The 27,174-nt window shown below is 35.2% G+C and overlaps 1 protein-coding gene across 1 annotated transcript in view; it reads right to left on the reverse strand.

The window, feature by feature from the left end:
- Positions 1-27,174, reverse strand: part of SPATA48 (spermatogenesis associated 48) — a 57,827-nt gene that overhangs the window by 18,527 nt on the left and 12,126 nt on the right. Inside the window, exons 3-5 of the mRNA XM_032244482.1 lie at positions 11,279-11,355; positions 6,901-7,039; positions 4,693-4,760 (exon numbers count right to left, since the gene is read on the reverse strand). Of these exons, the coding sequence (XP_032100373.1) occupies positions 4,693-4,760; positions 6,901-7,039; positions 11,279-11,355 (284 nt within the window). The remainder of the gene's footprint in view (positions 1-4,692; positions 4,761-6,900; positions 7,040-11,278; positions 11,356-27,174) is intronic.

The following is a 27,174-nucleotide window of genomic DNA, read 5'->3' on the forward strand; positions in this document are numbered from 1 at the left end:
GCTGAGGAATTCTGAGGTGATGGCAGTGCTAACACACAGATTTTCATTTGCCAGCTGACTTATAGCTAACAAATTAAGTGGATCTATGTAAACTGGAATAAAGAAATTATCATCTCAGTGAGCTCTTTGCCATTTTACACGATATGTAAATTAAAAATACCAGTATAGTTTTAGAACCAACATTCACATGTTAAAAATTAGTACAAAACATGTATATTTTAAAAAAGGTATTCAAATGGGATTATCAACAGTTTCAGCTTGCTCTATAAATAATAATCTTAAATTTTTAAATATTTCAATCTTTTATTTAAATGATTACCATTCACTTTTTCACATTGGAGTCTAGAGTGGGATATTTTACACCTTTGACAAAACATACTTTAAATATTTTTTATCAAAAATCTTATATATCATTTTTAGATATGGTTCAATAAAATGGTAGTTTTCTGATAAGACTCCATATTCTTCTCCGTATTGTCACTATTTGCATTTCTAGATTTAGCAGTCAGACTTGAATACAGCATTGTGTATGTCCATTTCTTTCTTTTTTCTACCAATAAGCAAAACATTCCCTTTAAAGGTCACTTTATACTACTTTTATTGAAGTGGTGAAATTGTTAAAGTTTTTAAAAATGGTATCTTTTATATTGATTTTCAATAACTAAAATTTAGATAAAAAACTTGCCATAATTTTGCTGTGGACAAATATCTCCTGCATTTTACTTTAAATTTCATTTAGATGAGGTAAATATAAAGTTAAATGTACAAGATGAACCACCCCACTGAGGCGATGATCAAATTGATCATCATAAAAGCAGAAAATCAGATAAAATTCCAGGGAACAAAAGATGGACTTACTAATTTTTTTCTGGAACAGCATGTGTTTTTTGTATGTGCTGTCTGTTTGTATCACACTATCCTTCATAACTGCCGACAGTAGTTGTTGAAAACTACATAGTTCCATTTTAAAATTCCATGTGATTCACTTTTATATTTCCTATTCCACTTCATTTTTGCAAAATGCTGACTGTAAAAATGCTCACCATCACTGATCATTAGAGAAATGCAAATCAAAACTACATTAAGCTATCATCTCACACCAGTTAGAATGGCAGTATTTAAAAAATCTGGAGACAACAGATGCTGGAGAGAATCTGGAGAAATAGGAACACTTTTACACTGTTGGTGGGAGTGTAACTTAGTTCAATCATGTGGAAGACAGTGTGGCAATTCCTCAAGGACCTAGAAATAGAAATACCATTTGACCCAGCAATCCCATTACTGGGTATATACCCAAAGGACTATAAATCGTTGTGTTATAAAGACACATGCACATGCATGTTCATCACAGCACTGTTTACAACAGCAAAGACCTGGAACCAACCCAAATGCCTATCAATGATAGACTGGACAAAGAAAATGTGGCACATATACACCATGGAATACTATGCAGCCATAAAAAATGATGAGTTCACATCCTTTTTAGGGACATGGATGAACCTAGAAACCATCATTCTCAGCAAACTGACACAAGAACAGGAAATCAAACGCCACATGTTCTTGTTCATAGGCGGCTGTTGAACAATGAGAACACGTGGACAAAGAGACGAGAGCATCCGACACCAGGGTCCAATGGGGGGCGGCTAAGGGAGGGATAGTGGGAGGGAAGGTGGGTAGGGATAACGTAGGGAAAAATTTCAGGTATAGGTGATGGGGGGATGGAGGCAGCAAACCACCTCAAACCACCTTGCCATGAATGTACCTATGCATCAATCTTGTATGATCTGCACATGTACCCCAGAATCTAAAGTACAAAAAAAAAAAAATAAAAGATAAATTCCATGTGATTCACTTTTATATTTCCTATTCCACTTCATTTTTGCAAAAATGCTGACTGTGATTCAGCATTCACAGGCTTTAACCAACAGGCTACAAATCACTTATTAAGCTATTTAGTAAGAACCTCTCATTAAACGGAACTAGCATAATTGCTTACTTACGCTGAGAAAATGAATCCCTGGCTCTTATCATAAGAAAACATCAAATGCTTTAAAAATAATAAATGTGAAAAACAAAACTTTGAATATTTTAGAAAAAAACGTTATAAAAAGTATTAAAGGAGGATATCTTTATTATTTCAAGGCAGGAAAATGCTCATTAAAAAATTCAAAAAAATAAAACGAAGAAAAATATTGATGAATTTAGCTACATTAAAATTCAAAACTTCAGATAAGCAAAAATAGAAAGAAAAGTCTTAAAATAGAAAAGTCACAGACTAGATGGGGCTACTTTGATACATAGTACCGAGAAAGGATTTTTACCCAGAATATTAAACAGAAAAGATGTGACAATCAATAAGTAAAAGACAACCCAACAGCAAAAGGAACAAAATATATGAGCAGGCAAGTTACAGATGTGAAAATTCAAACAGGTCATAAACTTGCAAAAAATGATCGTTACTAATCAGGTAAATGTAAACTAAAATTATAATGAAGTGCAATTTGATATTCATAGACCCGATTTTTTTTTTTTAATCTAAAAGTTCTAAACACTGGCTATGATGTGCAGTAATGGGAACCCAAGCACTTCTAATGGGAGATTCCATTGGTAAAACTCATTTGGAGAAGAACATAGCAATATCTAAAAAGCAAAGAAGTACACACCACATGACACAACAATTCTAGACATAAATATGAGTATATAAAACTCAGAAATATTTTTACACTTAGGTGTGTGAAGGTATGTGGACATTGTACCGACTATAATAAAAATCAGAAAATAATTATGAGAATGGATGAATAATTTTTAGTACATCTATTCAATGGAAGACTCTACAGCAATGAAAGTGAACTCCTAGAGACACAGATGTCAACAGGTATGAATCTTGCAAAGACAATACTGAACAAAAATCTAAAGTTGCATAAATATATGTATGATACCACTTATACTGGGTTTATAAGCAAAGAACATAATTACATATATTGGTTAACAATAACACATATTTTTTTTAAAATCTTTTAAAAACAGCTTTATTGCAGCATAATTGATATACAAAGAAGTGTACATATTTAACATGTACAATTTGATGAGTTTGGACATAATGCAAATACCCATGATACCATCCCCACAATCGAGGTAATAGACATATCCAACACCTCCCAAATTTTCCTTGTGCTTCTTTGTTTTTAAAAAATCTTTTGATATTATCATCTTATTATCTTGTTAATATCTTTAGGAACCATGGTGGTATGTTTTTAAAAATTATAAGAATGCATGAAAATGTGAAATGTCAAATCCAGAATACTAGTCATGCTCCCCAAGGAAGATAGATGTCCTTAGGAAAAATTACATAGAAATTTTTCATTGTGTAAGTAATATTTTATTTCTAAAGTTGGGGAGCAGATACACAGACTATATCATATTTTTGTTTATATAAAATATTCAAAAATGAATATAAAATAAAAACAAAGATGATAACCTGGGTTGTGGGTTGTGTTAAGAACAAAAATGAACAGACAATATTGTGATGTTTTCAAAGGCAGAAACACCAAGTTTTTTTAGACTAAATATGAAAATTACATGTAAAGAAGTAATCATAATAAAGCCATAGTTTCTAACATTAATAGAAAACAAAGTAACCATATGATACAAAAATTGATAGAAAATAATTTATGATCTATTTTATATAAAGTCCATGGATTTTAGGGACATTATAATTGTTTATATCAAATTGTTTGTAAAGTGCTTCCAATTTTATATTATTTTATTTTAATTATTTATTTTTTATTATTATTTTTTGAGATGGAGTCTCACTTGTCACCCAGGCTGGAGTGCAGTGGTACAATCTCAGCTTGCTGCAACCTCTGCCTTCTGGGTCCAAGCGATTCTCCTGTCTCAGCCTCCCGAGAAGCTGGGATTATAAGCGCCCACTGCCATGCCCAGCTTATTTTTATATTTTTAGTAGAGACGGGATTTCACTGTGTTGGCCAGGCTGGTCTTGAACTGACCTCAGGTGATCTGCCTGCCTCAGCCTACCAAAGTACTGGGATTACAGTCGTGAGACACCATGCCTGGCATATTTATTTATTTTTTAATGTAGGATCCTGCTCTGTCACTCAGGCTGAAATGCAGTGCTGCAAGTTATGGCTCAGTGCCGCCTGGAACTCCTGGGCTCAAGGGATCCTCCTGCCTCAGCCTCCCAAGTAGCTGGGACTACAGGTGCACCACCATCCCGCTTGGCTAATTATTATTATTATTATTTTTTTGTAGAGATGATGTCTCACCATGTCTACAAAAGAGAAATTATAACTCAATTTCAATTATAGACCACCTAGCGTGGTCTCTAACCCCTGGGCTCAAGTAATTCTACCACTTTGGCTTCCCAAAGTGTTCGGATTACAGGCATGAGCCACTGTACTCAGGTTTCCAAAATGGTTGTGGTACCTCCAATATTCTAAATGTTAAGGAGGGTGAAGAGAAAGTAAAGGAAGCAGGCACACTGGGCAACTGCCCTGGGATTCGGGTCATCTTCCCAGCCCTAAGGATGTGAGTCAGGGGGCTCCTGGGATGCTCTTTATCAGAGAACATGTCCCTCACCCACCCCATCTAACTCATGGACTACAGCATCGGCTTCTTAATTATAATACATGGTAGTGAGAAATCCAGTGTGAGATTTTAGGAGATAAAACTTACAAATTAATTGGTTTCACTGGTGCCAAGAAAGATCTGGTTTGAAATCTGTCCCAGAGGTCGCCAACCACCTAAAAATAATAATCAAATAAATGACAGTTAATGAGCACCTTATAAGTTCTGGTGGATAAGCTCCCATGCCCTTGACATTCCACATCATCGCCATGTCCCAGGCTCTCTAGGAAATGCACTCTCCAAGCTTCCCTAGCACTTCATGGGTTTGATCTGGAGCCACTCATGGTCTTTGACCTGCTCAAATTGAAATTCCAATTTCAATTTGTTTTCTCATAGCTGGAATCTCTCTCATTATCCACCTGTTTCAAATTGAAACCCATGTGAAAGGTCTGATTTTAGTTTTCATCCTTAGCTAGTGTTCTGACTCGGATCTACCGTAGCCTACCCTCCGCAAACCCAGGCCAGTCTCCCACTTCCAAACCAGCCTAGATCCTGAGCTTTGAAAATATATATATATATTTCGAAAATATGTGTATATATATTATATATATTTGAAATATATATATTTCAAAAATACATGTGTATATATATTTCAAAAATATATAAAAAGGTAGAATTATATATATTATATATATTTTTGATATATATATATATATTAGATGGAGTCTCACTCTGTCACCAGGTTGGAGTGCAGTGGCCCCATCTCAACTCACTGCAACCTCCACCTCTTGGGTTCAAGCAGTTCTCCTACTTCGGCATCCTGAGTAGCTGGGACCACAGGCGTGTGCCACCATGCCCAACTAATATATATTTTTTTGTTTTGTATTTTTAGTAGAAACAGGGTTTTATCATGTTGGCTAGGATGGTCTTGATCTCCTGACCTCATGATCCACCCGCTTCGGCCTCCCAAAGTGTGGGATTTACAGGCGTGAGCTACCGTGCCTGGACATATTTTTCTTTTAATTCACTTTTTCTATGTGAAAATCTCAGGGTTGAGTCTTTATATTAAAGTCATGTTTTCCCTCTTTTATTATCATTTTTCTCTGTAAAAGAGGAATAAATTTCACAAGAAAATATGGGCTTCTTAACCTATCATCAATGGACCTCTTGGGGCCTATCTTAATATAGATATATATCTCTTAATACCTGTATTTCAATATAATTGATTTTCTTTTTAATCCTATGGATTTTATGTACTCAAAAACTTCATTATGAGAAATAGCCCAAGGGCTTAACCAGAATCCTATGCTGGAAAAAGTGGCACAAAAGGATAAGGGAATCAATGGAAGTAGAAATTACTTTGCAAGCACAGAGCTGAGACATCTAATCCAGTGTTGGAAGGTCAAAAGTGAGGGCTACGATGAAATCTGAAGAATTCTTGAGATTCACCTGGCATAAATAGGGAGAGTGATGAAGGCAATAGAACACTCTTTGCAAAGCACACAACCTGGAAAAGAGCATCGCAGACTTAAGGACTTGGGAGAAGCTCAGCAGAAATAGGACAGAGTACAGTGTGGGGTGATGTTTGGGTGATAACATGTAAGAGTAAGAAGAGGAGAACGGGGCAGGGATGAAGCTAGGGAGGGAGCCATGGGCAAATAATGGAGAATTGGGTCTGTGTCATGTCAAGGAGTATGGATTTTTTTTTTTTTTTTAATAAAAAGATGGGTTTAATCAGTGGAGTAACACAAACAGATTCACGTATTAGGAAAAGTTCTCTGGCTGTGGTATAGATTTGATCATTCATGTGATAAATTCTTCTTGATACTCGGAAATGAAAAGAATGGGTGTCACTACTGACAAGTTGGTATGCTTTGTTTTGTCACATAATAAGAGATAACATCAGATAGCAATCTATGGATCTTTTCTTTTTGCCGTGAAAAGTACAGAGCTAAGTTCTAGATCCTATGCCAAGAACCATCCTCAGCACAGCTTATCTGGTAAGATTATTTCTGTCTTCTTCCTTATTTACTCATTCTCTTGCAATTTCAAAAATAAACACAGTCATTGCAAATGACTTTTGAGAAAGAGGTAGTCTTTAAATAATAAAAGTTTTAAATTTTGAAAATATCAAAGGATTTGCAGTCATCAACTTGTATGATTATGGAAATTTCAACTCCATATATATGTATATATATGTATTTACTTATCTTACATAAATTCTTTATGTACTCTTAACAATAAAATGAGTATTATTTTGACTTTTTATTTTAGTAACAATGAGAAACACATTATTGCTCAGAGAAGAGTGCCGACCTGAGTTATTGCTGGCACCCTTTCGTATCTTTTCAGAGTAAAACATTGTGAGATGGGGTCAGCAGCTTTTTCCAAAGTTGTTTCTTCTGGATCAAGTTTTCGTGGTAGCATTTTATCCCAAGGAACATCTTCATAAGCTCTATGAAGTTATTAAATAGGAACATCTTATGAAAAACATATTCAATTGGTAATGTTCATAATAATATTATGGTATGATAAGAAGAATTTAAAGATGACCCCAAAGATCCCTGCCCGTTGGTGTTCATATAATATATAATCACCTTCCCTGGACAGTGGGCAGAGCAAGTGAGTATGATGAGGTAGCACGCTTGTGTTATGTGATTTTATATGCCCCAAGAGATTGGCATATGTAGGTAAGGTCCCTAATCAGTTGAATTTATGTTAATGAAAAGGTGGAATTATCCTGAATAGGACTAACCTAAGCAAGCCAGGCCTAAAAAGGGATACAAAACAGCAACACATATTCTTTGCCCTTGAAAAGCAAATATTAGTCCTAAAGCCACAATGAACGGAATTCTGTCAACAACCTGAATGATCTTGAAAGATGAGAACTCAGTCTCAGCTGACACCTTGATTCTAGCTTTAGGAAACCCTAAATAGTAAACCCAGTTGGGACATGCCTAGACTTCTGACCTACAGGATTGCCAGATAACAAATTCTGCAGTCTGTCACACAGAAGCAGAAAATGTATACACATCTTACAGTTTACAAAAAGTGTTCACTTGACCTTCAGAGAATATCATTAATTTACAAATAAACTCTGGCTTAGAAAACTGATTTTTCTTGCTTAAGATCAATTATTGATGGTCAAAGTCAGGACTCAAGTCCAGATCATCTATCTCCTAAGAGTCAGCAACATTCCCACTATTCCACACGAATGTAGCCAAATTGTACAAGTTTTTTTTAGCATGGCTGAAGTGTTTCAGCCATCCTATGAAATGCAATTTTTGTATACACACACATGCACACATACAAACACACACACGTACACACAAATATGGGAATCTTTGGAGTTTCGAAAGTCGTTCTTTTTCACAGACATATATGACAGACACAGTGAAATCAATTCCAATTTGATCCTGAGCGAAAAACATACAACCCTCATTCTAAAGCCTATATTCTGACAAGATAGATGAATCCCCAGAACTTCTCCTGCCCTATCCAGACATAGTGTTTAAGTTGACCTTTCCATTCTATGGGCAAGGCATATCCTTCCAAAAAATCCCACCGTCTGTGAAAGTCATTTTAAAAAGAATTACCAGTGATCCCCACTTCCTCAACACACATTTGGTCAGAGATGACAATATTTCAAGTTCTGTGCTAGGTGTTTATGATACAAGAATGAACAAGGATAGATACAAAAATCGTCTGTGCCACATAGGAATGCTGTGAAAATTAAAGAACATAATATTGGAAAAGTTAAATAGATCAGTGATAAGTCCATAGTGTTTTTGTTGTGTATGAATACATTTTGAACTTACTCATCTTAAAATTAGTGTCATAAAATTACTAAATATAATAAAATATTTCAAATCATAGCAAAGTCATAAATATTTCCTAACGTATCTGACTAGCATTGTATATAAGAAATTAATCTGTGAGTACAATGAAAGTTTGAAAGTTACCTTACTGTTTGAGCCTCTGATATATTTCATAAATATTTTATGGAATTTTCCATGAGGGCAATAAAATTTTTCCATAAGGGCACTTTTATATTTTTAAAGAGAAACTACTTAATACTATGATTTGATATTTTGTTTTATAATAAAACGTTTCCATTTTGAGTGAAATATCATGACCTTAATCAAAATATTAACTGTTTCTGAGATGATCACTAGGATTTTTAAAATAAAAATCAAGATAAGAATACAATGGGAAATAAACCCAAAAGTCAGAGAAGAATTTAGGGGCCATTTAGCAATTGAGATGAAAGAGAATGGAGGATGCCAAAATCCCATGTTTGGCAAGCAGGTATGTTTTGAGCCTTAGAGTTGGATTTCAAGACGGCCAATGAACAAGGTGTTTTCTTCATATTGTTCTAATACTTTGAAACCCAACTTCATATCATGTTTTTAAATGTTTTCATAACACCCCCGGGATAGCAGGCATTCATACATGTGTTTTATGATACGATATTCGGTCATGGGTATACTTTCAATCTGAATGAAAAAAAATGAAGTTGAAATGTGAAGCCTGTCTGAAGTGTTCAAAATATGCAAACTAAGAAGAGTGGGCAGACATGAAGTACTTTGAGGTCCACAGGTATTGCCATTTCTTTATTCTGTTTGCTGCCTCTCTTTCCCTCTTCATCCATTTCTCTGTGTCATGCCATGTGTTTTGGCCTTCAGTCTATCACTCTGCTGAATTCTGAATCCACTCGTCAGTCCCATCACCCATTCTCGGGCCTCATCCTACTTCACCTAGCATGATATGAATAGGTGTTCATTACTCTTTCCTCAACACATCCTCAATCTGCCTTCCAGAACCTAGGCCCTCTTCATCCTCCTCATACCTTACTGGTTGCTCCTTCTCAGTTTTGATTGCTGGTTTCTACTCTTTTTTTTCTAGGGAGATGCCAGGACTCAGTGCCCTTTGCCTCTCTGACTACGCTTCTCTTTTAGTGTTCTCATTCAGTACCATGGCTTTACATACCTTTCTATAAGCCACGGCACCCAGGTTTATTTCTCTAGCCCAGACCTCCGCCCAAACTTCAAATCCATACATCACACTGCCTACTTGACCTATCCACTTGGATGTCTAATGAACATCTTCATATTCAACATATGTGAAACTGACTATTCCACTGCCTTCACCTTGTTAAGAAATGGCAGTGTCAGTACACCCAGCTGCACAGGCCAAAGCCTTAGACTCATTTTTGACTCCTCTCTTTTCCCACATTCATCACAATCAGAAAATTGTGTTGGCTTTGCATTCTAAATAAATCTGCAGTTCAACCATTGTTTACAAATTTTTCTGCCAGAGCTCTCCCGCAAGTTACCGTTATCTCTGTCCTAGATGACAATAACCCCCTAACTGGTGTTCCATCTTCTCTCCCCTGCAAAAATCTACTTTACCACAGCAGCCACCATGATTATTACCTTGATATGTAAGTCTGATCTTGCCACTTCTCTGCTAAAGCATCACATCGCTCATAGTGACAGTCCTGGTTATTACAATTGCTTAAAGTGTCCCACAAGATCTGGTTCCTAGCGCTTCTCTGACCTATCCTTTTGCTACTCCCTCCTCTTATCCTACTGTTACCCTGCTCCAGGCACCCTGGCCTTTTGTTCTTCCTTAACATCTTAAGCACACTTCTGACCTGTGGCTTTTGCTCTCTATTCCCTCTTCTGGGAATAGAGTCACTCCAAGCCTCTGCATGGCTGCTCTCTCAACTCTTTCCAATTTCTGCACACCCTTCAGCATCTGGAAAGGCCTCCCACACCTCCTGCTTATTACTGATGCTTGCTACCCTGTACGTGTGGGACTCCTGATTTTGTCATCCTGTTCTACCTTCGCTTTCTTTTTTCAGACTTATCTGTCACTTTCTAAGATGCGGTCTATTTACCTTCTTAGTGTGCTTGTTTATTATTGTCTGTTTCCCTTTTGATATGGTTTGGCTGTGTCTCTACCCAAATCTCACCTTGAATTGTAATAATCCTCACCTATCTAGGGCGGAGCCAGGTGGAGATAATTGAATCATGGGGACAGTTTCCCGTGTACGGTTCTCATGGTAGTGAATAAGTCTCACAAGATCTAATGGTTTCATAAATGGGAGTTCCTCTGCACAGTTTCTTCCTGCCACCATGTAAGATGTGACTTTGCTCCTCCTTACCTTCTGCCATGCCTTCTCAGCCATGTGGAACTGTGTCAGTTAAACCTCTTTCCTTTATAAATTGCCCAGTCTCAGGTATGTCTTTATTAGCAGCATGAGAACAGACCAATTTATACCTTTATACTGAGAGCTACTGAGAGCAGAGATCCTTGCCTACTCACTGACGTAGCTCATAGTCTAAGATGTAGATTCATAATAGGTACTCAATGTATTTGTCAGCTAACTTAATGAATTCCCCCCCCTGTAAGCTTTCTCTGTCTTGGCTTTCTGGGATGCTGTACTCTTAACACCCCTTCCCCTCTATGACTATTCACTTTCTGTTTGGTTTTATTCTTCCATCAAGCATAGATGTGCCTTAAGACTCTTCCTTGAATGTTTATTTTAGCTACCAGTGTAAGTAAATGTCTGTGTTTGATGTTCTCTGGGTCACTTATAAGATCCATTATTGTAGACATAAAGTGGATGTGTCACAAAGGAAAAAGAAATATATTCCAAAATCAAAATTCCATTGGGAAAAATGCTTACTTTTGTGTAGAGGACTTGTAAAATGAGTCCTTTGCATTACATTTCTTGTTTGGTTGAACAAGTGGTTCACCTTCAACCTAGAAGGCATGAAAAATAAGTTTAAAGAGACCAAATATAAATGGAAATTGCTATTGTTTTCTAGTCGTCATGTTTTCTTTTGGGTTCCTCTTTCTTCCTATTTCTTCTTTCAAGCATCTCTTAGATTAACCAGATTCAACGCTTCCCTACTTTTCCTCTTCTGCTTAGGAATTTACATTGTTTTATTATCATACTCATTAAATTAAAATTCACAAAATGTATATGAAAGTTAATGGAAAGGAAGAATTTAAGAGAAAGCTCTTGAATTGGAAACATCAGCAAATATTCAGGTTTAGTAAAATGTAATTAAAACATTTTAAAAACGTATTGTCCTGTCTTCTAATAGGACATAAGGAGATTAGTTATGAGATATTTTCCTCTATCTTCCACTGATTTTATCAAAATTAATTAACTAATTATTGTTATAATCATTATTATCTTTAATGGTTACTATTTATTTTAATTTTCAATGATATTTTACCAATTCTTTGCCTCCTTTTGCTTTTTTATTGTACTTGTTTTTTCTCCCTCAGGGACTTAGTTCCATTTTCTTTTTGCTGAAGTTCAATTTTTATTAATTGTTTTACAAATGTAAACTTTTTATAGCTCTATATTTAATTCACCCTCTGTTTTGAAAAATGTTCTAACTTCGGTTTAGAATTCTAGTTCAATTCTAGTTACAATTTTCTAGTGACAAATTTATCTCATTGACTTTGAGGATGTATTGTTTTTAAAATACACAGAGTTTAATTGTTTGCAGATATTCTGTTTTTCTCCCTTCTGCTTACATTTAGGATATTATCTTTGTCTTGAGTTTTTTGGTTTTTTTTTCTTTTTTTTTCTTTTTTACAGATTCAACATAATTTGTTTAGGAGAGGATATATTTTTGTTCATCTGGCTTAGGACTTGTTATACTTCTTCGATCTAAGAATTCATGACTTTCATCAAACAGTTCTCCATCTTTATTTATTGTCAATGAATTATCATTATTCTCTTCTTTTAGAATTACTATCAGACAAGTAGTGGACTTTTCATTCTGTCCTTCATGTCTCTTAATTTTTGCATTTCTTCATCTCTAACTTCCATATGTACCTTCTGTTCTGCTACTATCAGCTTTCATATTTTTATAATGTATTTGTATTAATACATAATAGATATGCAAATTTGGGCAGTACATGTGATAATTTGATACATTCACATAATTTGTAAAAATCAAATCTAGAGTAATTGGAATATCCATCACCTTAAATATTTATCTTTTCTTTATTCTAGAAACATGAATTATTCTCCTCTAGTTATTTGAAAATGTGCAACAGATTACTATTAGCTATAGTCACCCCACTGATACGTCAAACATGGTATTATTTATTGAATCTAACTGTATATTTGTACCCATTAATGAACTTTTCTTTATCCCCCCTCCACACTCCCTTTCTTGGCCTCTGGTAACCACCAATTTACTCTTTATCTTCATGAGATCCACCATTTTAGCTTTCACATGTCAGTGGGAACAAGCAATATTTGTCTTATGTAGCCGGTTTATTTTATTTAACATAATGACCTCCAGTTCCATCCATGTTGGTACAAATGACGAGATTTTATTCTCTTTTATGGCTGAATAATATTCTATTGTATCTATATACTCCATTTTCTCTACCCATTTATCCACTGATGGACACTTAGGTTGATTCCACATTTGGCCTAATGCAAATAGGGCTGCAATAAACATGGGAATGTAGATATCTTTTCGATATATTGCTTTCCTTTCTTTTGGATATATACTCAGTAGTGGAATCACTGAATCATATAGTACTCCTAGTTTTAGGATTTTGAGGAACCTCCGTACTGTTTTCCATAGTGGTGTACTGATTTGCATTTCTACCAACAGTGAATGAAGGCTTCTCTTTCTCCACATCCTCACCAGCATTTGTTATTCCCTAACTTTTTAATAAAAGACATTTTAACTGGTATGAGATGATATCTCATTGTGGTTTTAATGTGCATTTCTCTGATTAGTGATGTTGGGCATTTTTTCACATATATATGTATGTGTATATACGTATATACACATATATATATATGTGTGTCATTCTCTCTATATATAGAGAGAGAAGAGCGAGAGAGAGAGAGTTGTTTGAGCTCCTTCTATACTTTCTGGTTATTAATCCTTTGTCACATGGGTAGTTTGCAAACACTTTCTCCCATTCTGTGAGTAGTCTCTTCACTTTTTTGTTTCCCTTGCTATACAGAGCTTTTCAGTTTAATATAGTCCCATTTTTTTTTCTATTTTTACTTTTGTCAACTGTGCTTTTGAGGTCTTACACAAAATATATTTGATCAGACCAATGTCCTAGTTCATTTCCTCAATGCCTTTTTACTAATAGTTTCAGAGTTTCCAATCTTAAACTTAAATCTTTCATTTTCACTTGATTTTTGTATATGGTGAGAGGTAGGGGTTTAGTTTCATTCTTGTGCTGATGGCTGTACGGTTTCCCCAGCCCCATTTATTGAAAAGAGTGTCCTTTTCCCATTGTATATTCCTGCACCTTTTGTTGAGGATGAGTTGGTTGTAATTGTGTGGATTTATATCTGGGTTCCCTAATCGGTTCCATTGGTCTCTGTGTCTGTTTTTATGCCAGTGCAATGCTGATTTGGTTACTATAATTTTGCGGCATATTTCGAAGTCAGGAAGTGTGATGTCTCTAGCTTTCTTATTTTGCACAGTATTGCTTTGACTATTCTGGGTCTCTTGTGCTTTCATACAAATTTAGCATTTTTTTCTATTCCTGTGAAGAATTAATTTTCCTGTTTATGATTTCCTTTTTCACTTTTTTCTAGTCTGTGTTTAATCCTGTTTATTATATTTTTTTAAAAAAATTAAAGTATATCTAGCAAAATAATTAAATAATTTTCTCCTTTACTCCATTAGTATGTTAAATCACGTTGATTAATTTTGAATGGTAAGCGAATATTTGCATTCCTGAGATAAACTTCACTTGATTATTAGCTATCTTTTACATACATTATTTTTTATTTGCTTTGTAAAGATGTTTCTGTTTGTGTATATGAGGAATATTAATCTATGATTTTTCTCTCTTTTTTGTAATATCTTTGTATGATTTCGTTATATGAGTTAAACTTAGACTCCTAAAATTGTTTGAGAAGTGCTCCCTCTTTTCTTTTCTGAAATAACCTATATAAGATTGGTGGTTGTTTTCTAGAATGTCTGATAACATAGGCCTGAAATTTTCATTGTGGTAAGTCTTTTGATTTAAAAAATAAAACTTATTATATATACATATATATAATCATTTACATATTCTATTTTTTCTAGTATTAATTTTGTTAACTTGTATTTTTAAAGATTTGTTCATTTCGTCTAAGTGCTAAATTAATTGGCACACATAAGTTTATAATATTCCCTTATCTTTCTTTTAGTATCTGTAGTAATAATCCTTCTTTCTTATATTGGTAATATGTATTCTCTTTTTCTTGATCAGACTAACAGTAGGTCTATCACTTTTGTTAATCCTTTCAAAGGAAAACCCTGGGCTTTTAAAAATATTTAACTGAAAAATAAATGTATGTATTCAAGGTGTACAACGTGATGATTCGATACACGTATACATTGTATAATGATTACCACAGTCAAGTTAATTAACACATCTGTCACCATCCATTGTTATCATTTGCATGTGTGTGTATGTGTATGTGTGGTGAGGATATCACAAATCTGTTCTCTTGTCACATTTCAAGTAAAAAATATGGTATTATTAACTATAGTCCTCATACTGTATCTCCGGAGTTAATTCATCTTAAAACTGAAAGTTTTAAGCTTTGACCAACATCTCTCATTTTCTCCATCCCCCAGCTCCTGGAAACCACTGTTCTACCCTTTGCTTCTATAAGCTTGACTTTTTAAGATTCCACATATAAGTAAAATCATGCAGTATTTCTGTTTCTATGTCTAGTTTATTTCACTTACAATGTCCTCTAGGTTCATCCATTGTTGTTGTAAATGGCAGGTTCTTTTTCTTTTTATCAATGAGTAATATTCATATACATGTTTATGTATATACACATATATACACTCACACATCTTATTTTCTGTATCCATTCATCTGTCTATGCACACTTAGGTAGAAAATAACTTTTGGCTTTTCAAATTTTTTCTTTTGTGAATTTATCCCCCATTTCACCATTTCTATTATTATCATTTTTTAGTTTCCTTCCTTCTCATTTTTGGTTTAATTTAATCATTTTTCTAGTTTCTTTTTTTTTTTTTCTTTTTCTTTTCTTGAGAAGACCAAGTATCACCTTGTCAACAGGCTGGAGTGCAGTGGTGTGATCTCGGCTCACTGCAATCTTCACCTCCTGTGTTCAATCGATTCTTGTGCCTCAGCCTCCTGTGTAGCTGGTATTACAGGTGACTGCCATCATGTCTGGCTAATTTTTGTATTTTTTAGTAGAGATAGGGTTTCACCATATTGGCCAGGCTGGTCTTGAACTCCTGACCTCAAGTGAGCCACTTGCCTCGGCCTCCCAAAGTAGTGGGGCTACAGGCGTGAGCCACCACGCCCAGCTGCCAGTTTCTTAATATTGAAACATTATCATTAATTTTAGATCTTTCTCATCTTCTAAAGTAAGCAAGTAAGGCTAATTTTTCTTCCTAGGAGAGTTTTAACTGCATTATATAAAATCTGGTATGTTTTATTTTGCACTCAGTTTAAATATTTTCTAATTTATGTTGTGACTTCTTCTTTGACCTGTGGGTTATTTAGAAGTGTGTTTAATTTTAAAATATTTAATATTTTCCTATATGTCTTGTGGTTATTGATTTTTAATTTGACTGTGGTGGCTAGAGAACGTATATGGGATGAATTCAATACTTTTAAATGTATTAAGACTTGTTTTATGTACCCACATGTGCATTTGAAAAGAATGCTTAGCCTTTGTTTGGTTTAATGTTCTATAAATATCAACTACCTGAAGGTGACTGATGTGTTGTTTGGATCTATGTATTTACTAGTTGTTTTTCTAGTTGCTTCATCAAGTACACAAAGATGTTAAAACCCCCTAAGGTGATCGGTGGAATTGTGTATTTCTCCTTTTTTGGTCTGTTATTTTTGCCTCATGTATGTTGAACCTTGGCACTAGATGCACATACATTTATCATTGTTAGGTTTTCTTGACAAATTAGCCATTTTTTAACTAAGACATGACTGTCTTTATGTTTTGTAACACCTTGAAATCTATTTAATCTGATCTTAAAATAGCCACTACAGCCTATTTATATTTTATTTACATTGTAGGTATTTTTCATTGACTTACTTTCAATGTATTTGTATCTTTATATATCAAGTATATCCCTTGTAGGTAGAATATAGCTGTGTCTTGCTTTATTATCTATTTTGACAATGTCTACCTTATAATTGGAATGTTTAGTATATTACCATTAATGTAATTATGATAAATTTGGATTAAGTGTAGCATTTTATTACTGGCTTCTGTAAACCCTTACATTTCTGTTTCTTTGTTCTTTTTTTTCTGCCTTTTTGGGAATTATTTAAATTTGTCTTTTTGCTTTTTTTTTTTTTTGAGACAGAGTTTCGCTCTTGTTACCCAGGCTGGAGTGCAATGGCTCGATCTCGGCTCACCACAACCTCTGCCTCCTGGGTTCAAGCAATTCTGCCTCAGCCTCCTGAGTAGCTGGGACTACAGGCATGTGCCACCATGCCCAGCTAATTTTTGTATTTTTAGTAGAGACGGGGTTTCACCATGTTGACCAGGATGGTCTCAATCTCTTGACCTCGTGATCCACCCACCTTGTCCTCCCAAAGTGCTGGGATTATAGGCGTGAGCCACCGCGCCTGGCCCGTCTTTTTGCTTTTTTAGAGTTTCAATTTAAGCCATCAATTGGCTGTTTAACTATACTTCTTCACATTGCACTTTAGTGACTGCTCTAGAGAAAATAATGTGTATCTTTAATGCTCTGCAGTTCACTTAGAGTTAACATACCATTTCCCATAACATGTACAAACATTGCAACCTTATGTTAATTTATCACAAACTTTCATCTCTTACTCTACAGATGTCATACATACGTTCAGAGAATAATATTATGCTTTTATTTAAAACAATCATATGGACTTCAAATAAAAGAAAAAAAGTAATATTTTATTAGGCAGGATTTCTTTAAGTGTACATCTACTGGCAATCAATTTCCTTCATTTCTTTACTCAAAAATTTTTTTAATCATTTTAATGTGTTCACATTTAAACCCCCAAATATATCCATGTTCAAATCTCTGGAATCTGTGAATATCTTACTATTAAAAAGAAAGGCCAGGCGTGGTTGCTAATGCCTGTAATCCCGGTACATTGGGAGGCCTAGGCGGTGGATCACCTGAGGTCAGGAGTTCAAGACCAGCCTGGTCAACAGGGTGAAGCCACGACTCTACAAAAATACAAAAATTAGCTGGGCATGATGGTGAGTGCCTGTACTCCCAGCTACTTGGGAGGCTGAGGCAGGAGAATCCCTTGAGCCCGGAAGGTTGCAGTGAGCTAAGATTGCACCAGTGCACTCCATCCTGGGTGACAAAGTGAGACTCCATCTCAAAAAAAAAAAAAAAAAAAAGTAAAAAAGAACCTTAGACAAATTAAATTTAACAGAGTTTAATTGAGCAGGAAAAAGGATTTGTGAACAAGGTAACACTCAGCACAAAAGCAGTTTAGAGAGTTCTACTGCAAAATGTGGGCAGGGAATATTTATAGCCAGAAAACAGAAGTGACATACAGAAATAGCCTACTTGGTTACAGTTCAGTGTTTGCCTGAGTTTAACATATTTTGCTGGCTTGTAGCCTGTGATTGGCTGAAAGCTTGGTTGCTATGATTGGCTGCAACACAGCTGCATGTTGTAAGAATTTACTTACAAGTTGTTAGGTTGCAGTTGGTTCACATATAATTTAGATTACAGTTAATTACATACATAGACTAGTTTCAGGCCAAATCTAATTTAATTTAACAATTCTTCTCTTTTGCTCAGTCACTCACTTTTGAGAGATTGACCAAAATCTTGGCCACTGACACGCCTTTCTGTCACCTTCATAATGGATTATTTGATGTCTGTATAAAATTAACAATTCATAGTATGAAAACACTTGAATGATTATGTTTCCTCATGTTTTTGTTACTCTAACTGTAACGAGATCTTGTGATGTACAACAATGGCTACACATGAGCATTTAAGATTCTTAAAGAATATGACACATGAGGGAGGCCGCCATAATGGCTATCAGGAGGATAATATAAAGAAACTAAAGTATGCTATTTAACAGGAATCTCCATGAACCAAACCCATCAGAACAAACAATTCAAAATTCAGGCAATAAAGACAGTTCAGCAGTATTTAAATCTTGTTGGTCATAGTCTGTGTTTGGGGTGGAGTGGCAATTAAGAACCATAGTTTGTTGAAAAATGGTCTGGTTTAAATAGGTATCTATTTTAGTAGTTAGCCTGGTAATATCAATCATAGTAATCTGGAGATGATTGAATGAAACATAGAGATGAGAAAATCTTAGACTAGAAAGGGCTGCCAACCACCATTCAGGATGCCTGCAAATCAGCTGTTAGCTACTCCCGTAAACACATCATGTGTTTCTATCCCATGAGAAATGTCCCTGGTGCATTTGGTGGCAGTGTCTACAGGAACAGCAGTGTTGGCTACCTTTTAAATCACGCCTTCCGTAGTCGTAAAACCAGGGGAGAGATAAGTGCAGCATTCAGTGGGATATCAGTACATTTACATGTTATCTGGTTGGATAGAAGCTTTGCATAGAACCATATGCAAGGTCCCAACATAAGCCAGGAAGAGATCTAAAACTGTAGGGTGTTCCATTAAGTGTTTTGGCTGAATATGATATTTTTTATCCACCTTTGGGAAAGTGGCTTCTACCCATTTGAACCCTGGGAAATATAATTGGCTACAAATTTCAAAATTTTTTCCCAATTTATGGATTACTTTCAAGTTCCATACATCTGGCACCGTCTACACCAAGAATGAGCATCCAGGAACCTCATTAGAAACTTTTCCCAATGGAAACTAACTTATCTTCATTCCATTTTAAGGTTAGTAGTAATTTTGGTTATTGATCCCTTTGGACCTTGATTATGGAAGTTATTATGGAAATTTTCAGAGAAAGCTATTTGGAAGACAGGAGTGAGCTAGGTCAATTAGCAACATATGAACCAGAAAGGAAGCAGAACACAGTAAACAAATTCTCCTCAGACCCAATAAATCTGCAGGACCTCGGGAGCTGGAAAAGAGGGCCACCTGGTGGCATGTGAGCAGAGGCTAATTACGTTTTATCACCCATAAACCCACACAGCTCCTGCGCCAGGTCCAGTGAGTAATTTATTTTCTGTGTGTGGTCCCTTTAGAGCATGCTGGAAGGATGCACGACCACATTCAGTGGAATGAGACCTTACTGGATTTAGTCCAGTGACATTACACAAGCAATTATTTGTACCCACCTAAGTGATACCCAAGTCTTGAGTATGCAATGCCTGGAAGCTCAATATACCTTTTGTAGGCATCGCCTGAATAGTTTTTTTTGTTTTGTTTTGTTTTAAATTTGGTAGCCATTCTGTTATTAACGGGAAAGCTCAAAGTACTGTTTTTAAAAAGAATAGAAAATCAAGTGGCAGTGATGTCTCGATTATCAACTTCCACTCCTCCTTTGAGGTTTCAGCATGACTGTCACTGGTAACACAGACAGGCAGTGGCATTGGTGGAATCATTTGCTGATTTGGGGGCATTAGCTACAGATTTAACAGTTGTTCTGATTTCCTACTAGAACATAAGCTTTTCCTAAAGCCATCCACAAGTTACAGTCCGTGGATTTTCCTGTAAAGAAAGGGAAGGATTAGGATGGCAGAAATAGGAAAAAGAGGGAAAACGATAAGGTTTTTGGTTTTCATGATGTCAGAAAAGTCTCGGGCTTACGGTAGCTGTCAATGTCTGGGAATCCCATCTGCTTCTGGGTAAAAGTTTCCCTGGTCAGGTTTACCTTCAAGTCTCAAACAGATATACATTTCCAGGAATTTGGAGGGGACCTTTTGAGTTGTAAGATGTGAACCCAAGGTTTAAGCCTTTGATATTGTTTAAGCCTTTGATATTTGAAGTGTTGATGGCAAGAAGAACTTGGTATGATCTCTTCCAATGGGGAGGGGACCATGGGTTCAATGAGGTCTCTGATGTCGTTTTCAGAAGATCCAATTTCCAGGTTCTAGATTTGGAAAGATTTGGTTGTTCTCACTCTGTGGGTTATGGAAGACCTCCTTTACCTGGTGAAAATACACTTATGCATAATGCATTAAAGCCAGAGTTTAGGGGAATGGAAGATACACGAGGTTCTACTGTTAAGGGCATATACCTTCCAGGAACTATTAGAAGTCAATTGATGCTTTCCATTGGAGGTAGATCTGATTACCATTAAAACCAAGGTAATATCTTTGGCCACTGTAATCAAATTGATTCAGTTAACTTTGCCAATTTCAGCTGTAAAATGCCATTTGTCTTTTGACCTTTCCAGAAAACCAAGAGCAATAGGGACAGTGGTGATGCCATTGTGTGCATAAGCTTATTCAACTGCTTTCTCAATTGTCCACTGAAATAGGTTCCTCTGTGCTGGAGATTTCTTCAGGGATGCCCCATAAAGGAAATATATTCTTAATAACTTCTTAGTTATCATCATAAGATCAGCTTTCCCAAATGGAAAAGCTTCTATCCAACCAGATAACATGTAAATATACTGCTATCCCATTGAAAATGACAATTGAATAAAGTCCGATAGTGAAAATACGCCACCTAAGGTTTTTATTGTTTTGACAGGATTATGAGTTTGACAAACCAAACATTGCTTATAAACCATTTTATCAATTTGATAACAGTTACCACACCAGTATTTGTTCATAATTTGGATTATTCTGTCTGTTTCATGATGAGTTGTAGAGTGAAGAGTTTTGTGGAGTGCAGAACTTTTAACAGTAGAAGCTTCAAGGACTCAGGAAGTACACGAAGGAAATATTAGGCACCCATCTGAGAGCTCTTTGAGTTCATGTTTAACACTGAATTTACATCCTTTCAGATACCAGCTTTGTTTTTCCAAATCAGGTGCATTTTACTGTTTGTTAAATAGGTAACCATAGGGGAGTTGACTTGGATGAATCTTATGGAGTTTATTCAAATTGTATATCGTAACAGTTTTAGCACTAGCTGATTTAGCACAGAAATCTGCCAGGGAATTCCTTTGATATTCAGGTTTAGTTTTACAGCTATGGGCTTCAATCTTACTAATGGCAGTTTTTGACAAGAGGATAGCAAAAAGAAGTGCATTTTCTTGGAGACTGTTTTTGATGGGGGGTTCCCACTAGAAATAAGAAACCCTATTTGTCTTTGTAACATATCAAAATCATGGACTACTCCAAAAGCATATAACTATCTGTATAAATATTTGCTGACTTGTCTTTAGCTATATGTACAAGCTCAGAAGAAACTGAGTTAAATTGGGAAAGTTGTCTTCTCCATTAACTCATTTCAGGTGGTAAGGTTATATCCTGCGTAGGATTTTCCTTCTGAGTTTTATAATAAGACCCATCAACCAAAAGTATCGACTCAGGACTATCAAAGGGATTATCTCACATTTGAACACGAGGAGGCACTATTTCTGACACTACACTCACAATTGTGATCTTCACCTGAATGAGGCAGAGGAAGCAGAGTAGCAGGGTTAAATAAGTTGCAGCATTTTAGAAAGAGGTTAGAAAGAGACAGGAAAAGAATTCCATATTAGTCTGCTTGCTGACAAATGCAGAGTTTGATTGGAATTCAATACATATTTTTTGCAGTGTGCAAGACTTGCAAATAAAGCTCATGTCCTAAAAGTGGCTCAGATGAAACTACCAATCTGGCTACTGCTGCTACTGCTTTTAAGCAATTAAAATACGCCTTAGCGACTGAGTCCAGTTGTAGGCTATAATATGTGATTGACCTCCATTTTCCCTCATGTTTTGGGTAAGTACTCCTAATGCCTGAATGCCATTTTCAGGAATGAACAGGGCGAAAAGTTTAGCATAATTTGGGAGTCCTAAAACTGAAGGCTGTTGTAAGATTATTTTTATTGGCAGAAAAGCCTGCTCATGGCTGTTTTCTCAAGGTAAAGTCTCTGATACTGAGTTTCTAGTAAGCTAATCCAATGGAGAGGCCATTAGGGAAAAAATGTGGGACCCAGCCTCTGTAGTATTCTGCAAGCCCGAGAAAGCTTCTCATTGTTTTTTTGACTGTGGGCCAGGAAAAGCTTTGAAAAGTTTTTATTCTCTCAGGCAAGAGGAGAATTGCTTCAACACTCAGGTTATGTCCTACAGAGTGAGCATTTTTTTCCATAAAAACAGAAGTTTTTCCATTAAAACATTGTGACCCGTATGAGATCAGCAACTGGCTATAAAAAGGATATTGAATTTTTCCCCTCTTCTTAAGAATAGTCTTGGTTATTTCAGATTCTTTGGTTTTATGTACCTATTTTTTTAAAGAACTTTTCAAAATCCCACAAAAATACAGTTAAGGTATTGATTTAGATTTTCTCTCAATACATTTAGTACTTTTGCCATAGGACTCTTGGATATAGTTTCATAGACTTATTACTCAATAGCGAATAGTTTTTGATACAATTTTAAGTGATAGCTTAAATGTTTTAAAACTTTCTGCTTCTTGCTGATATTTTAGAATACAATAAATGAATTTACAATGATGTTTATTTCTAAAAACCGTGTTCAGTTTCTTTTTACTGTAGTAATTTAACTGTATAAGCTGGGTGCGGTGGCAGATTGCCCGAGCTCAGGAGTTCTAGGCCAGCTTGGGCAACAGGGGGAGACCCAGTCTCTACAAAAAATATAAAAATTAGCCAGGCATGGTGGTGCATGCCTGTAGTCCCAGCTACTTGGGGGGCTGAGGCAGAGTGATGGCTTGAGTTTGGGAGGTTGAGGCTGCAGTGAGCTGTGATCATGCCACTACACTCCAGCCTGAGTGATGAAGCAAGACTCTGCATTAAAAATAAAATAAGATAAAATAAAATGAAAAGTCATTTAACTGTATATTTGTTTGAATTTTTACATACATATCAAGAATAATAGTGTTGTTTAGTCCCCTCCAATATGAATGTTTGCTTGATCGAGCTGACTAAAAACTTCAGTGCAATATTGTGGAGAGGAGGCGAAAGGCGTGAGACTGATTACAAAGGGAATGCTTTCAACGTTTCAATGTTTAAATATTAAGCTTGATTTACCTTTTCACAGACACCCATTATTAATTTAAGGATAATGTCAACCCTTATTGTCAAAACTTTTTTCATATCTCGAGATGAGTATATGACTTGTATTTTAATCAGTTAATACAAAGAATTACATTTATCAGTTTTCTAAAGTTAAGCAAATCTTACATACCTGAAATAAAACTAACTTTATAATGATATATTAACTATTTATATATTGCTATATTCTAAATGTGCATGTTTTTATTTTTTACCAGGCATCTTTTATTATTGAGTTCTAGTTTAATTTAGTTGAAATCAAAGAATACCTTTCTATTTTTTCTTTTTCCTGTTTAAAAAAATTTTTTTTTATTTTACTTTAAGTTCTGGGGCACATGTGCAGAGCATGCAGGATTGCTACATAGGTATACACATGCCATGGTGGTTTGCTGCCTCCATCCCCCTGTCACCTACATTAGGTATTTCTCCTAATGTTATCCCTCCCCAATCTCCCCACGCCCTGCTATCTCTCCCCTAGCTCCTTACCCCACAACAGACCATAGTGTGTGATGTTCCCCTCCCTGTGTCCAGGTGTTCTCATTGTTCAACAACCACTTATGAGTGAGAACATGTGGTATTTGGTTTTCTGTTCTTGTGTCAGTTTGCTGAGAATGATGGTTTCCAGATTTATCCATGTCCCTGCAAAGGACATGAACTCATCCTTTTTTATGGCTGCATAATATTCCATGGTGTATATATGCCACATTTTATTCTTTTGATTTCATTTGATTTGTTTGATATTGCAGAATACAATTTATCTCAGTGATGGTGTTCTGTGTTTCATTGTTGTTTGTATCAATTAGGTCAAGTTAGTTGATTATGTTTTTCATATGTTCCATGTCCCCTTTTTTTCCCATCTACCTTTCTTATAAACTGCTGAGAACAGAGTTTTGAAATATCTACTAAGTGTAAATCTGCCTTTCAGCTCTATCAGTTTCTGTTTCATGTGTTTTGAGTTCTGTTATTAGGTGCATATATATTTTATGGATTGGTCCCTTTCTTACTATAAGATATCTGAGTCCTTGGTAGAATTTCTTGTTCTGAAATCCACTTTGTTGGCTATTATTGCAGCTAATTCTGCATTTATTTGACTAGCTTTTGAGTGATATATATTTTCACACCTTACCTGAAACTTCTATTTGTAGTTCACATGGTTTTCTTGCGGTCAGCATATAGTAGGGTCTTAATTTTTCATTCAACTAACAATGTGTGACATTTAAGTTCATTTTATTAAATTCTATTTAACAATGGACATAATTTGGCATAAATCTGTTTTTGTTTTACATTTGTTTTCTTTATTTTCCTTTTGTGTTACTTTCTTTTGAATTAGTTAATTTTTTTTTAATTTTAAAATTTAATTTTATCTCCTCCTATTAGCTTACTATATATGTTTTTTAAATGTTTTTCTTTGCTGCTGTTGCTGTCTCTCTGGGATTTACAGTATAGATATTTTACAGCATGCATCTTTAACTCCAGGGTTTACATGACAATGTTATGCCATTTCAAAAATAGTGTAAAAAAGTTAAAACAGCATGTGCTCATTTTCTTTGTTGTCTCTTACACTACTGTCACACAATTCACCTTTTTATGTGCTATTAACCTGAAATGCATTACTATCATTGTGCTTTTAACAGTGATATTTTAAAGAACTACAAGATGAAAATAGTATTTTATATTTACCCATATGTTTACCATTTCTGTTCACCTCAATTTATTTCATTGTGTAAACTTGAATTTCCATATACATTATTTTCTTCTGTCTAAAGAAATTCCTTCGGGTCTGCTGGCAGTGCATTCTTTCAGCTTTGTTTTGTTAAAATGTTTCTATTTTGCTTCTAATTTTAAATATTTTTGTTGTTAGTTAACATCTTCTTAGTTTAGTTTTATTTATTTTTGTTACTTAAAATATGTGCATTTGTTTTCTTCTGGCTTACACAAACTGACAAAAAGCTGGAAGTCATTCTTACAGGTGTTCCTTTGTGCATATCTTTTCTCTAACTGTTTTTAAGATGTTATCTTTTTCACTGTTTGTCAGTAATGTCATTGATGTGTTTGAGGCATAATTTTTAAAAATCTTTATACAGATTAAAATTTATTGAACATCTTGGGTCTTCAGATTTACAATAACCCCTTCAGCAGGAGTCATCATAGTCTGAAATCCACCAGTTTTTATTGCTCTCTATCAAAGAGACAATTACTTTTTCTAAACCTGTGTTTAAATCTTCTCTAGCAGTATCTGAAATTTATGTCTTATTTTCTGTGGTTCACATGCTTGTTGACTATTATCTTCGTATGCTATATCATGGTAGTATGGTATAATCTTTCGGGGAATCTAGATTTTTCTCTAATATAGCATCTCTTCCACTTTCTCATTATACGCCTATAAACTCACTTGTACACGTTATGTGTCTTCAGTTTCTTTATGTTTTCATTTCCAGGCACTCAAATTTATCACCTACCTAATTTCCTTGCAGTCTGTCTTCACTTTCTGGTGGCTATTTTCTAACTGGTGCATCTTCCCTGTATTGCTGTCGTCTCCATGTTATTTGTCTACCATTTCATAGAGAAGGGACGCAATTTTCTCTTTGATGTCTTTACTGTTCTTGGAATGTGATTCAGTGGGAATACCTACTTCTAACTCTAAATGATCCTTAGTTTCTTCTGATAAAAGTAATCACATTGAAGTAGAACTTCCTTTATGTCCTAATAAAACTAGCATTAACCACGTTAAGATTCTCCAACACCATCAGCATCATTAAATGCCTCAATTTCCAGAATTTCTTCATATTTAAAAAGACCTGACGAAATATGGTCACTGATGTCCAGATTTCAAATAATGCAATTACTGTAAACTATGTTAAAAAATGAACTTTCAGATTTTTCCTTTTTCCATTCTTATATTCTCCTTGTGTTGTCTCCTTTAACTCTAGGCTTTTTCTGTCATTACTGTTGGAGCTGGGGTTGAGGCTGCCAGAATGCTTCTGTTGCTGCCACCTTTGGCTCGTTTGTGTGAAACCATAACTCATCCTCAATGTACAGCAGAGAATGTGAGGGGATGCTCAGGGAGCTATCAGAAATAAACACGCAGTGGATATAAAAATGGTATCATAGCTTTTGTCATATTTTTTCTCTTTTACTTTTGGGATTTCAAATAAGTATGTGTTCTTTCTTCTACCTATATCATCTAGGTTTGTGACTTTCACTTCTGTATTTTTCATATTTTTGTATATTTGTGCTTCATCAATTTCTTCTGATTAATCTACCAGTTCTCCAATTCCCTCTCTAACTGTGTCTAATCTATTACTGAACCCATCTATAAACTTCTTTATCATATTTTTCAGTTCTGGAATTACTTTCACCTGCAATTTTCTTTTCTTTTTTATTGTTCTTCTTCTTCCTCCTCCTTCTTTTTCCTATTTTTTTTTTTTTTTTTTTTTTTTTTTTTTTTTTTTT

This window comes from Sapajus apella, unplaced genomic scaffold (genome assembly GCF_009761245.1).
Source record: "Sapajus apella isolate SASKATOON/1434 unplaced genomic scaffold, GSC_monkey_1.0 scaffold54, whole genome shotgun sequence".
NCBI lineage: Eukaryota > Metazoa > Chordata > Mammalia > Primates > Cebidae > Sapajus > Sapajus apella.